Consider the following 14,183-nt stretch of genomic DNA (forward strand, 5'->3'; position numbering starts at 1 on the left):
CTACCGTAATAACGGCCCATTTCAAATGTTTACATGCTTTTCTTCTCCCTTTTCTTTTGAGCATTGATGAAATATTGTTCTTGTAAATACTTTCCATTTCAGTAATAAAAGTGTAGGCTAGATCTTTAAAATGCATCCAAATTACAGCGATGCGCAACCGACCGTACGGTGCTCAGCATTGATTAAAGAGGATATAAACAGTGAATTTTGAAGTGACCTCCTAAACGGATGGCAATTAAATTGCCACACAACCTTGTGTTTGTCAAAAAATAGTTGGCAATTCGGCCGGGGATTTTTACGCAGGTGAGAGAAAAACACTGACATTATGGATTCGGACGGCAATAAAAACACTGACTAGCCCCTGTAAATGTTGAAAATACCTTACCACCCCATGAGAAACAATTACTTCCAAACAAGGCTTAAGTGAAACCTTTTTGCTCCTAAAACTTAATTTAACTTATCTTCATTACAAAATGGTTGCGCTTTACATGATGATCTTTTTGGCCTGAAGAAAATTTGTTAAGTGAAGAAAAGTTTAGAAAATTCGATTTTTAATAAATTAACTCCTTTGATATTTTGCTGGTGTATATATGTAGTTGTATATTATTATGGCTTGATCAAATACATCTAGCTCATTCTGTAAACTATCATTTCTGACAGATGCAGGAAAGTTTCTTAAGGATAGCAGGACGCATGAAAAGTTCAAGAAGAAGAATCTGAGGGCCTGTACACTGGAAAGAAGCACATGTGTTCGGGTGGAGAATCTTCCAGCTGAGGCCAACAACAACGAGATGCTGCTGGAACTATATTTTGAGAAATGGGGTGGTCCAGTAGAGGAAGTTAAACCAATTCCATCAGAAGAAGCAGCCATTATTACCTTTAAGGAGGAAGAAGGTATAAATACATGTACCATTGCTGGTAGTGTTCGCTGTTACAGTCTTAGATTTGGTAACATTTATATATCAGTGCATCTATTTATTGTACTTGCAACTTTCATTCTTTACAGCCAAAGAGAAAGTTTTGAAGCAAGAGAATATCATCTGTAATGTTCCAGTCAAGATATATCCCTACTTTAAATCACTGGATACGGTCTTGTATGGTGGCAACAGACCACATTTTAAGCTGCCTGAACCCATTACAGTCAGTGTACATCCTGCCATCAGGGAGTTCCTCCTCAAGAAAGGGGAGATTTCTTCTATTAAAAACCAGATGAGCTCACACTTCTGCCAAATAAACATGGACAAACCTGAAGCTTTGCTCAATCCTGATCCAGAATTACTGAAACAGAAAGGAGTTACCAGAAGACTCATTGATGGCTGGAGTAAGAATGCCTGTGATGCCTTCAAGAAAATAATCTCAAACTACACAACGTCTGAGTGGCCAGTGTCACACCTCGTATGGTCTAAAGTGGAGAGTGGTGTTAAGGAATTGGTAAAAAATCAGGTTTTCACTGATATGGATGCCTCTAAAGGGATCCTGACACTGGTGGGGATGACCCATGAGATAACTGGACTGAAACCCATTATGGAGAAAATTTTTGAGAGTGCAACAAATCAAATGGAGAGACACAAAAACAGTGTGACGGAGAATATGGAGATGTCTCCTGCCATGTACTCTCTGCTTTTACAAGACGGCTTGAAAAGTGCTGCTTCTCCACACCTGCACATTGACTACAACAAAAAAATTAACATACTAATTGTATCAGGTCTTCATACAGAAACTCTTGCCTTCAAGAATTGGGTTCTTGAGAAGAAAATAAATATAAAACAGAAGCCCTTAAATATTTACTATTCAATCGTGGAGTTCCTGAGATCAGTGAATTGTGATGAAATGTCCACAGATCTCTTTATATCTCATGGAATAACTGCTATCTACACAATCGAAAATGGAGCTGTTGTTGTGACTGGGAGCACAGAAAAAGCACTTGTTGAGGCGGAGAAAAGGATGAAAAAGGTTCTTGCATCCAAAGACCTCATTATAAGAGATCAGGGTGTCCTTCAAATGCCAGGGTGGAAGGACCTCAAAAAACGACTGGAAAATTCATTCAATACTTCCAAAAAGAGATCTGTGTCTGTAAATCTTTCACGGAGAGACAAAATAAAAGTTACTGGATTCAGAGAACCAGTGATGGAGGTCTGTGCAAACTTAGAACGTTTCATTGAAGAGCACACTAGAATTGAAGAAACAGTTCGTGTCAAATCACATGCAGCATTTGAATTCATAAAAGACAGAAAATCACAAGACTGGCAGCATTTAATGAAATCTGATGAGGTGAAAGTGAGTTTTGATTTAAAGAGACCCTGGATCAAACTGTCTGGAGAGCGTATATTTGTCCAGCCAGCTATGACTTTCTTTAAAAGCTTGAGAGAATCTCTCTACACTGACACACTGACCATTAAAAAGGCAGGAGCAAAGAAGTACTTCAAGGAACAGGGTAAAATGATGCTCTCAATGCTGGAAAAAAGATTTGTGGTGGTGCTCCAGGAAGATTACATGCTGGAACAGGAAGAGGATGAATTTACTGAAAGCAGTTTTAAAGATTTTGGCCAGGTCTCTTGTGAAGTTCGTATACCGGGTGGAGTAACTGTTACTGTCAGGATGGCAGACATTTGCAAGCTCAGTGTTGATGCTGTGGTCAATGCTGCTAATGAAGATCTGAAGCATATTGGTGGTGTAGCTTCCGCACTTCTTCAAGGTGCTGGACCATGTCTACAGCAATATTGTGACCAACACACAAAAGCAAATGGACCTCTGAAACCTGGAGATGCCTTCATCACTGAAGCTGGTCGTCTTCCCTGTAAATATGTGGTACATGCTGTTGGACCTCGCTTCAGCGATTCAGACAGACGAACCACCGAGCAACGCCTGAGACGTGCTGTGAGGGAAAGTTTGAACCAGGCATCAATCAAAAACTGCTCCTCCATTGCAATTCCAGTTATTAGTTCAGGGATATTTGGTTGTCCTCTTGATCTTTGCACTGAATCAATTGCGAAGGAAGTGTGTGAGTACATTGAAGATCATAACCACAGAGGCTTCAGTAGCACATTAACTGAGATTCTGTTGGTTGACAATAATGGCAGCACTGTGAATGCCATGGCTCAAGCTGTCAGAAAGGAGTTTGCTGCTTATAACCCAAAAATGACTTTGCCTCATCAACCCAAACAACATGGGTATAGTAACCATGGACAAGGCTATCGTGGAAGTGGCCGCGGTCGTGGTCATGGACATGGAAACGGCTATAGCGGTCGTGGAAATTATACCCAAAGAAACCATGAAGGTGCCAAAGGCCGTGGTAATAGAGACTTTGAAGGACAGGAACACTCAAGCTCTGGTGGCAGAGGATTGAGTGTTCTTGAAACCAAAACTACAAAAGAGGGACTAAAAATCATTCTGAGCAAAGGGAACATCCAGGATGCACGTGTAAGTGAATCATAGTCGCTTCGAAAAAAATCACAGACAGAACATAACAACAACAAAAAATTCTTAAAGGAAATTTGAATATCAGTTTTTTTTTCACTTGCTTTCCAGCAAAAAATATATACAAATTCTTAAAAGAAGAAGAAAGAAAAACACAACACTGCATAATGATATACTTTAGAATTATACTTAAAAAAAGTGAAATCTGCCAGTTATATAATTTTAATTAAAAGGATATTTCATCCAAAAAGCAAAAGTATGTAATCATTTACTCACCCTCATGTCATTTCAAAACAGAATTTTCATTCCCGACTGAACTATCCCTAAAGATACATTCTCTGGAAAAAGGTTTAACATGTTATGCAGTGTTGCTTCTCAAGTAATTTTTTCTTATTTTCTTTTGGAAGATAAGACAAAACAAAATTCACTGCAAAACATCTTATTCTTAAGCCTTATTTATTAACACTAATGTGCATTTTTGTACCAGCATACATTATAGATCAAAGTGAATAATTTTAATTATTTAATGTTAATCATTGGTGACCACTTCATCCAAAAGATGTCTCTCCTTTGTTTCTCCTGCAGGCTGATATCATTGTAAACACTATATCGGAGGACTTGGACCTCAGTAAAGGTGCCGTCTCCAAAGCACTCCTTCAGACTGCTGGTCATCAGCTCCAGTCAGAAATCACCACAGCTGCTCGCTCAAGCAATGTCAATTATGGTGATATGGTCATCACAGATGGCTATAGACTGAAATGTCAAAAAGTCTTCCATGTAGTTTGTCCATTTTGGAAACAAGGCTCAGAAGATAGGGTGAGAATAACAATTTTGTCATTGAAATTTAACTAAATTGTCATTAACTGTGTTGCTGCTGGCTGATTAAATTATGTGCTACATATTTAGGTTCCATTTATTTATTTGGATGGTACTTATTTAAAGATGATAATAGAGATATTTATTCAAATTGTTAAAGGTACTCATTCAGATCATTAGAGATTGCCTGAAAAAAGCAGATACCCGGAGAATGGCTTCAGTCGTCTTCCCAGTGATCGGCACTGGGAATCTTGGCTTTCCTAAAGATCTGGTGGCCAGAATCATGCTGACAGAAGTCCAGGAATTTAATTGTACAAGTCTTCGAGAGGTAACTGTGATTGTGCACCCTTCTGACAAGGAGAGCATACAGGTGAGTGAAGGAAAAATAGATTCAAGAACCATAAAAAACAAAAAGTCACGTTTTTTTTCCATTACACACAGTATCTAAATAATATCTAAACAATTGACCATAGTTTCTCAAGTTAATGTTATCTTCTATATTTTTGTGCTTTATCTGTTAGTTGTTTACCAGCAACTTAAGACATGGGATTCAGGGTCCCGTCACACAAGGAGCACATCGAAACGTCATGCCTAAAATAAATATTTCTGACAAGTCAGCTGAGACCTCTGGTAACACTTGCTTATCTGATGTACATCACACTTGTCTTTTAAATACATTTCTGTTAAAATATGTATTCTGATAAAAAGTATATCCGAATACACAGAATACATTTAGGATAGTGACAAAATAAAACCGTTTCCATTCATCTTCTCTGTGTTTTTCCTCTAGGGCTGGTTGACAAAGTCTCCTCTCCCTCTCTTGGGGTGCACACTATGCAGCTGGGTCAAGTGACTCTGAAGGTTTCATCAGGAGACATAACTAAAGAAAAAACTGATGCAATTGTCAACTCCTCAAATAAGACATTTTCTCTGAAATCAGGTTAATCCATCTTCACACACACATTGTCTTGCTTATTTGAATGCATCTCCATTTCATTACGATTTATTTCACATTTGAAGAGAATGGTAATGTAACTGTCAATTTCTCTTTGTAATCCAGGAGTGTCAAAGGCCATTTTAGATGCTGCTGGATCACAAGTGGAACAAGAATGTGCACAGATTGGTTTGTATTCTTTTAAATGTACATTTCTTTTTCATGGACATTACCTTTTTGAATACTTCAGAGAGATCTAATGAACTTTAGAAGTGATTGGTAAACCCGCTTTTTCCAACAGTGGGATCATCAAACATGCAGCAAACAGAGATTGTGACCTCAGCTGGGCGCCTGCCATGTGGAAAGATCATCCATATCATTGGACACAGTGGTCCATCCGAAATTAAGGAAACCGTTTTGTCTGTTCTGAAGCTATGCGAGTCACGCCAGATTATTTCTGTTGCCTTCCCAGCTCTTGGCACCGGTAAGACACTTTGTGTGGTCTTATTTTATTTATTTATTATTTTTTTTTTTTACATAATGGCATTTTTCTTATTTACTTTTTGTTAATTAGACCCTAAAAATGCATGAATGTTTCGTAAATCATTATCATATATTTGGGTCTTAAACCCTGTAGAATTTGTTTCAAAAAATGAATGGGAAAACAATTATTTTATATATTTTTTCCATGATATATTGCTTTTAATAAATTGATTCAGGAATACTGAAAATGTTGATGTCTAATAAAAAAAAAAAAATCAGGAGTAGGGTAGTCAGGTCACTAAAGACCCGAGGTATGCGTAAGGGATTATAAGGGTTAATAAAACAGTTTTGACATTTTCTGTGAATTATTCTCTATTTCACTGATTTGTCTCTAACCCTTTAGGTCAGGGTGGTGCAAAACCCACTGATGTTGCAGATGCAATGGTTGATGCAGTTGTTGACTTTGTGAAGAAAAAGAAACCGGTGCATGTCAAGTCTGTGAAGTTTCTTATATTCCAGACGAGCATGGTGGCAGACTTCCACCAAAGCATGGTCAGAAGATCTGGTGGGAAAGTAGAAGAGGGTAAAGGTCTGCTTACCAATATGAAAGGTCAGTAAACAATAATAAAAATAATGCTTTTTCCTCCTATTTGTGTAAAGAAGTTTAATAAACAGTAATTGATCACTGTTTTCTTGCTATCATAATCTCCAACAAATGAAGAGTTTGTGATGGTGGTTGAGGAAATTGAGCCAGCTGTGTTCCAACTGTGTGGCGAGACACCAGAGGACCTGAGGGAAGCCAAGGACATGATCAACAGCTTCATAGTACGGGAGCTTAGGACCATCCCAATCCGTGATCCAGCCATTGCTCATTTCACCAAGGAGGAAGTAGAAATGCTGAATGCCATGCAAAGGGAGTTCACAGTCAGTGTCCAACTTGAGAAAAAAGGCCAAGGCTCTGTCGTCACATTGGAGGGACTGACAAGAGACGTTCACAGTGCAGAGAGTCGAATTCGGGACATGATCCGCAAGGTGGAAAGAAATGAAGATGAAAGAAATATGGCATTTATGATCAGCAGTATGGTTAAGTGGAAATATCAGGAGGATGGACACAGTGTCAAAAACTTTGATGTGCTGACAAATTTTGAGCTGGAACAAGCCTTGCAGAACCAGCGACCTTCAGTGAGAATCAAGATTAATAATGAGGAGTATGAGGCTGATTTAGTTAACAATAAGGCCAGAAGAGGGGCAACGAGGGTTAAACTGATTAGAGAAGATCTGTAAGGTGAGAATGTCATATTTTAGACATTGATTAAAAGGCCATCATGTACAAAGATTAGTTATTAATGTATTTGTTCTTGTCCATAGTTGCTGCTGCAGCTCAAAACCCTTTCAGACTGGGAAAACATTGTAGGACCTGAGAGGACCTCATTCAAACTGACCAAGAAGCAGAATTCCACAGAGACTGAGTCAACACCTAGGACCATAACATCAGAAGATCCTGTCAGATTTTCGTTGTGTTGTGCACTACTAGGCCACCCAGGCTGAGACTATGGTGGCCTAGTAGTGCACAACACAACGAAAATCAAGAAAGCAATTACAAGTTAACAACACAGAATCTAGCCACAACACAGCGGAAACAAGCCACAACACAATGGAATCACCACAAAACAATGGAAATGATCCCGCTCTCTTTCTTGGCCATTATAGAGGGTGCATTAAAGCTATGGACTTTATACAAGAGATAATGGTCAAATGAATTCCAAATTTTGGACTTATTGTTAGACCATTAACATGCGATGCCCAAATTTTAGTTTTAAAGCATAATTTTCATGGCAGCGAGAAACAGTTCTATTAAATGAATTCAACAGTAATAATATGTGCAAAGCTCAAGAGTCCATTGGTATGGTAAAAACGGTTAAAAATTAGCATTTCGTTAGTCCATTACCACTAGTAAAAATCCTACATGTTGACTTTAACACCGTGAAATGGGCTGATTGCACAACAGACGGAAAAAAGGGTTCATAAAAATATATTGGTACAGTAAAAACAGTGCATCAGTTAGAATTAAATATAGAAAAAAAGAATCTAAAAGTTTTATAAAAAATATAACCAAAACACAAGTTGCACAATGACACCACAATGACACAGATACTACAATTGTATTAATACAATTACATATAGACATTGATACACTAAAGCTTCTAAATACATGGATTTTCATGCAATATTTCTTCATAATATTTTAGGAATATTAGGGTCTTTTATTCTTTGTACAATAAAGTGATTTAAGAAGTGAGTTCAATTCCATTTTAAAACGAGGATAGGATGGAATACTGTTTGCACACTGTTTCCTTATGAATGAATGATTTTTCAATTATAATAATAATAAAAAATCGATATACTCCAGAGGTCTAATTTTATTATCATTATAATGAGTGTGTAACACTGGCAGAATCAAATATGTGAGAACCTAGGACAGACCAAAATTGTTTGGATATAGGGCAACCAAACAACAGATGTGCAAATGTGTCCTTTGCTTGTTTACAAAAAGACCATGAGCTGTCAATGTCCAGATATTTAGAAATATTAGAATTTACATGGTATATTTTATGTAAAATGTTAAAAGTATTTAATTTGCCTTATTGGAAATGCAGTATTTTCCAGGTAAAAAACAGGCCCTTTACCAATCTATCTTCAAGGACCTCCAATAGAACTTTCCTCTTGGAGAAATGTTCCTTTTAAATTTTTAAAAAAATGGGCAAATATGCCTATTGGTACATTTTAAACAATAAATTAATTCTTTCCAAGAGTAAAGCAGATTGTATTGTAACTGAGTGACTTTTAATAATGTGAATTAACCCAGGTGAGGCCGCTTTAACCCCTGTATTAAACTCTTGGAGGAATTGAAAAAGTCAATTTGTAAGTCATAAATTGCCCACAAGTTGAAACATTTCCTGAGTCATCAAATAAGGAAAGAATGCAGTTAATATTATTGTGGAACTATTTGGGGGAAAATAGAGATGTAACGTAAGATCCACTGGAGGCAAGTTGAATTGATGAACCCAAGTGCAGTTTATTTACAGACGTGAACAGATACAACACAAACAATGACTTGAAGCATGAACAGACTTGAACGAGGAACAAACTTGACTTAAACCTAGGGATGGCTGATGCGAAACTGACATTTCAGCTCTTTGTCGAAATCCCGAAGTGCAGATGTTTCGAAACACTGCTCCGAACTGTAATTCGAAACACCCATGTCACGTGATTATGGCTAAATGAAGCTTCAAGTGTTTAATCTGGAAACTGCCTGTCGAAACTGGGTTTGAGTGAACGAACCACACAGTCACACATCTGTATGAACCTAATTTCCCACAGTTTAAAAGTGAAGTTAATCCATCTTCACCTTGTGGGTTTTTGTGAGAGGAGAGAGATTTTATGATAGTAGTGATTTTCCCTCATTTGTATGTACTTGCTAAAAAATATTTGTGCATGCCAGCAACAAGTGACCCTTGTGAGAGGATTTTTTCAAAGGAATTATATGTAAAAAAAGAAGTCGGCTAAGTCCTTCAACAGCAGAGCAAATCATATTTTTGAATAAAAATGTTATGTAACAAATGTGACACATTGTGGCTTTATTTATTTTTATGAATCTTCATTTTTCATGACCAAAAAACCTATAGTTATTCACAATGAGGAGGCTACAGGTTACAAAACCAAGATCGTGTAGTTGTCAGACAGATGTTAAAAACGTTTTTTTTTTACATGGATCGTCAAGGTTATTTCAGATCAACACATGCAAGTCACCACTAGGTGTCATCATAGAGAAGGGTGTCGGATTGTTTCGAAACTTCGACACAATATGCCACATAATTTGCTTCAACTGTTTCAGTGCTTCACAAAGCCTCGGTCTGCTCATCACTACTTAAACCAGGACAAACACTCACAACAGCGGGTTACAGGGAACGATTCTAAGGGCCCATGCACTTTTGGGGCCCCCAGAGATCGGTTTTATTAGTAGGCCTAGTAGTAATGTAATAAAAAAGTATACATGTATAAAAGTATAAATCTACCAAAGAGTCTACTGTAGGCTACTATACTTTATGTAGCCATTAAGAAAATGTATTTAGTCTCATATTTATGTTTAAATAATTTGTAATTTTTTTTATTTCATCTATGTTGATTATGAAAAGTGAACAGCACGAGTAAGAAAGGACACATCATAAGATGTGCAATATGTCGGAAGACATGGAGTGGGTCAGAAATTATTTATTATGGCAAATCAGCATAGACACAGAAAACTCTATAGTTTATAAATAAACAATTAAAATATCTCCTCTCTATTTTTGACACATTCATAATCATTTGCCGGTTGTTTGTGCCAAGCTTTATGAGTGCACAATAGGGTAATATATTACGCAAACGCTCATTAGGATATGGTTTAGAATTCTCTCAGTATAATTATATAATTATGTAATTAAATTAATAAAAAAAGCTTAGTCGACGAATGGCTTAAATGAACAACTACTAGTAGAGTAAAGAAAAAACTTTAGTCGGGGGCAGCCCTACTTATTTCACATATTTTCGAACCAGCAAGGGCATTCTGGGCTGAGCGAGCAGTGCTGAGCGAAATGAGCGAGCTCGTGTAATTGTATGTTTGGTGTGGAATGGGTGCATAGGGGGCCCAACCTCATATTCTTTCATATTGGGCCCAAAATTGCTAGCGGCGCCCCTGTAAGAACACATGGCTAAAACAACCAATGAGAACATAACACATGAGGACAAGCGAAGCACATGACATGATCACATGAGGGCACATGGCAGGATTACATGACAAAACCAGGAAACATGACTGATGGGAAAACAAGATAAGAACATGAAACATGAACATGAAACAGAACCAACACACATTACAAGAGATTATGATAGTGATATCACTGTTGTTCTATTAAAGTGTCCTATGAGGTGAGAAACTATGGATGTAGGACAGTTTCAAAGCAAGGAGACGCTGCTGATGAAATTTGGACAAAGCAATAGGTAGCAGAAGGTAAATAGTAACTCGATGTAGATCCAGGTTGGTCCTTAAGTTATACAAGTTCATCTCTTAGAAACCTTAGGACCACTTTCGGAAGAACTGTATACGTGTGTGATTTGTTGACGATGTTTTCTGATTATGTGTTTTGCCCCATTGTGGGTTTTGTTTTGTGTTTGTTTTTTGTTAAATAAATATTCATTTCTCTGCACATGAGTCCTCGCACCAGTTTCCTTGTTTGTACTGTGACACTGTGTTGTGAGTAGAGATAATTAATTTACGCAAACAGGTTCTTCCCAAAGACGTTTCTTCCGAAGAGACAAGGGTGGAAATGCCTCCTCAGAAAATTGGGCAAGAAAATAATCCATATTACAAAAATATAACAACGTAAATATTACGAAATGAACATGCACGTATACAGCGCATCCAAATATGCACAGATGATCAACCTTTGGTTTCTCACCTGTCCAGGCTTCAAATGGAGTCATTCCTTTCACAGATTTCGTTTTGGACTTCTGTTTCTCAGCTACAAAGCTGTTGACGGTTGTCTGGTTATCACCAGACCAAGCTCAATTTAAGATTGAACACTGGTCTGGGGAGTCTGCTCTGTATTTTCTACTGCACAAGAGGCGTGAACAACGAGCATAATTCAAATGACTCTGTATGCAATTGGATAGTCCTTCAACCAATCAGACCACAAGAGGCGTGATAAACGAACATAATTCAAATGACTCTGTATGCAATTGGATAGTCCTTCAACCAATCAGACCACAAGAGGCGTGATAAACGAACATAATTCAAATGACTCTGTATGCAATTGGATAGTCCTTCAACCAATCAGACCACGAGGCGTGATCAACGGGCAACCACCCATCACTTCTCTATCCGTTATCGTGTTAAACCCGCCAATAGCGCACCAGGTGGATAAGCCAGTCTGTGATTGGTTCCCGCAAAAGTGTAGCAGAAGCAGTAGAAATTAATGTACAGGTTTCCAGACTGAGTTGCAGGGTGAAATCAAATCGCAGGCAGATCAGGCTGGGTTTAACCAGACTATGTTGACTGTGCTTCGGCCCAGAATTTTTGCATCAGCTAACTTTGATCGCATAATCAATGTTTTGTTAATTTAGTGTGTCTTTGGTATAGGCTACTGTCAAATTCCTTCTTTCTTCAAGAAATTTTGAAATGTAGATGATGTATTTTAGCTGTCTTCCAGTGGATTTTTATGCCATTGCCTTCCATTAGGAACTTCAGAAAAAACGTAAGTATTTTCATCAATGAATTCCGAGCTTGAAACCCTCCCCCCGGACAGCACGCCAAATACGCATTTAAATTTACTCTTATAAATTATATGCAAGTGTGAACTTGTGAAACCAAGTGGTTCAAAGTGTTTTTTGCTATGATTACTGTTGAACTTACTGCGATGATGCTTTCCTTCAGCACATGATTCAATTCAATTCACATTTATTTGTATAGTGCTTTTCCCATTACATATAGTTTCAAAGCAGCTTTACTGAAAATGCATGTGTCTACATTACAATTTTAGAGTGATCTGTTATCAGAGGTGACTGTCCAAATTATGTATTTCAGAAATGTACGCAGTTAGCTAACAAAGTATTCATTTCAACAACTTATTAAATTAACCCTAAAACAGGCAACGCAAAACCACAAGTTACATACTCTTTAGTGTCTTGTTTTGGCCATAAGAAAGATTTTTTTCATCAAATAATTTGATCATTTATCATAGCCTGGTCTGTCTTGAGTTGCTGGTCACATGATTTGGTTTTCTGTGTTCAATTAGTCAGCCTGTCCTAAACCCAACATGGGCGCCATCGGTGCAGGACATTCAGATTTTGTGATAAATAAATATATATTAATCTTAATTTTTTTCAGAAAAAAATGCAAAGCAACTGCTAATATTAATTGTGAACATTGTCTTTAGATGTTGAAATGCAAAGATGTAGTCAACAAAAAGTAATAATATCAGTTTTGCATGTGAATATTGACATTTGCACGGGAGACCTGGAGGACCTAGGGTCTTCCCTAAGGGCCCCGGTCCTGGAACGAGATTTCTACTGTCCCTCCCACCACCCACAACCGATCGCTCACTCGTCACACTGGAATTCGCAATAATGCAATGACCAGTACAGGGAGCCCAGTTTACCTTGAAACACCATTCATTGTCAATACTGTGGATAATCCTTTTTTTTAAATAAATAAATTATAATAAATTTAAATAAATAATAAATTTTAAATAAATTTTAAAATTTACTCTAAAACATTTGATGATATATAATGTCAAGTTCTTGAAAATACTTCTTTACTTACCAGTGAAGGTGACTCATATTTTTTTGTGGGTGATTAACTGGATGGAAACTAGTGGAAAATGCACTTTCCATTGGAGAAACTATGGAGCCATGTGACCTGTGCACATGTGCTGAAACACTTTCATTGATTAGTATTTGAGTTCTTCTTCCCTAAAATAGGTTTGACCAATAAATTGGTGTTTCATTGTATTAAAAATAAACTAAAATAGACTATGTTGCCTGGAGGCAACACCGTTCGGGGTTAAAGATGAAAAGGGAATTTATTTGAAATACAATAAAGTATACTTTTTTCACCAGGGTTAGATTAAAGTAATATCAGATTTGTCTAATTTGAAATAAACACACAAACACACAAACACACACACACACACACACACACACACACACACACACACACACACACACACACACACACACACAAACCCAAAAAACAAACAGAGATGAAAAATGTACTTAAGTAAGAAATGTAGGCTACTTTTGCTAATATATGTTCACTGATATCTTCCAAAGATTTTTTAGTTTTAGCACAATTTCTTCGAGTGTTGATAGGCTATGGCAACTAGCCTAGTAAATAAGCTAAGTTTCGCCACACTCTCGGTTTCACAGTAAACTGACGTAGAAACGAAAGTGAAAATAAGCGGGAGGGCGTGATCAACTATATATACACGGACTCGCAAGCCATTTCCTCGTTGTCCAGAAGGATCACGATGGACGACGAATATTATCCCATCATTGTCGAGGGAGATTGGGGGGCTGAAAACGCTAAAAGTGTGAAAAATAAACTTCAGATTCACTTTCAGAGCAAGAAGAAATCTCAGGGAGGAGACTGCGTCGTGGAATATGAAAACAACTCTGCTACGATTCTGTTCAAATCACCTGACAGTAAGTGCTAAACATAGCATTTGCATAATATGTTAACAAAACAACGCTTTTTGTGTTATTTATCAATGTAATCAAGCTATCAAGACAATTACGGTCATTTTAGGTTAAAAAAGTGTCTTTGTCTAGAAAATTGCTACAAACTCACGAAGTAGGCTAGCCTAGGAGAGAACGGGGAACAAAGTAACGCAGGGATAGTTGTAACACGCATGGTTTACAACTTTCCACCCATGCCAGCACGACGAAACTTAGTGTATTTACTAGTTTCCATATCAATACTATATAGAGAAAGAAT

General features: G+C 37.4%; 1 protein-coding gene across 1 annotated transcript in view; it reads left to right on the forward strand.

The window, feature by feature from the left end:
- Positions 1 to 14,183, forward strand: part of LOC307119161 (uncharacterized protein) — a 38,053-nt gene that overhangs the window by 4,842 nt on the left and 19,028 nt on the right. Inside the window, exons 5-15 of the mRNA XM_079805240.1 lie at positions 661 to 894; positions 1,007 to 3,420; positions 4,003 to 4,233; positions 4,394 to 4,603; positions 4,755 to 4,863; positions 5,024 to 5,173; positions 5,294 to 5,356; positions 5,469 to 5,651; positions 6,054 to 6,260; positions 6,372 to 6,930; positions 13,629 to 13,891. Coding sequence (XP_079661366.1) covers positions 661 to 894; positions 1,007 to 3,420; positions 4,003 to 4,233; positions 4,394 to 4,603; positions 4,755 to 4,863; positions 5,024 to 5,173; positions 5,294 to 5,356; positions 5,469 to 5,651; positions 6,054 to 6,260; positions 6,372 to 6,930; positions 13,629 to 13,891 — 4,623 coding nt within the window. The remainder of the gene's footprint in view (positions 1 to 660; positions 895 to 1,006; positions 3,421 to 4,002; positions 4,234 to 4,393; positions 4,604 to 4,754; positions 4,864 to 5,023; positions 5,174 to 5,293; positions 5,357 to 5,468; positions 5,652 to 6,053; positions 6,261 to 6,371; positions 6,931 to 13,628; positions 13,892 to 14,183) is intronic.

This window comes from Gobio gobio (assembly GCF_949357685.1).
Source record: "Gobio gobio genome assembly, chromosome: 22".
Classification (NCBI taxonomy): domain Eukaryota; kingdom Metazoa; phylum Chordata; class Actinopteri; order Cypriniformes; family Gobionidae; genus Gobio; species Gobio gobio.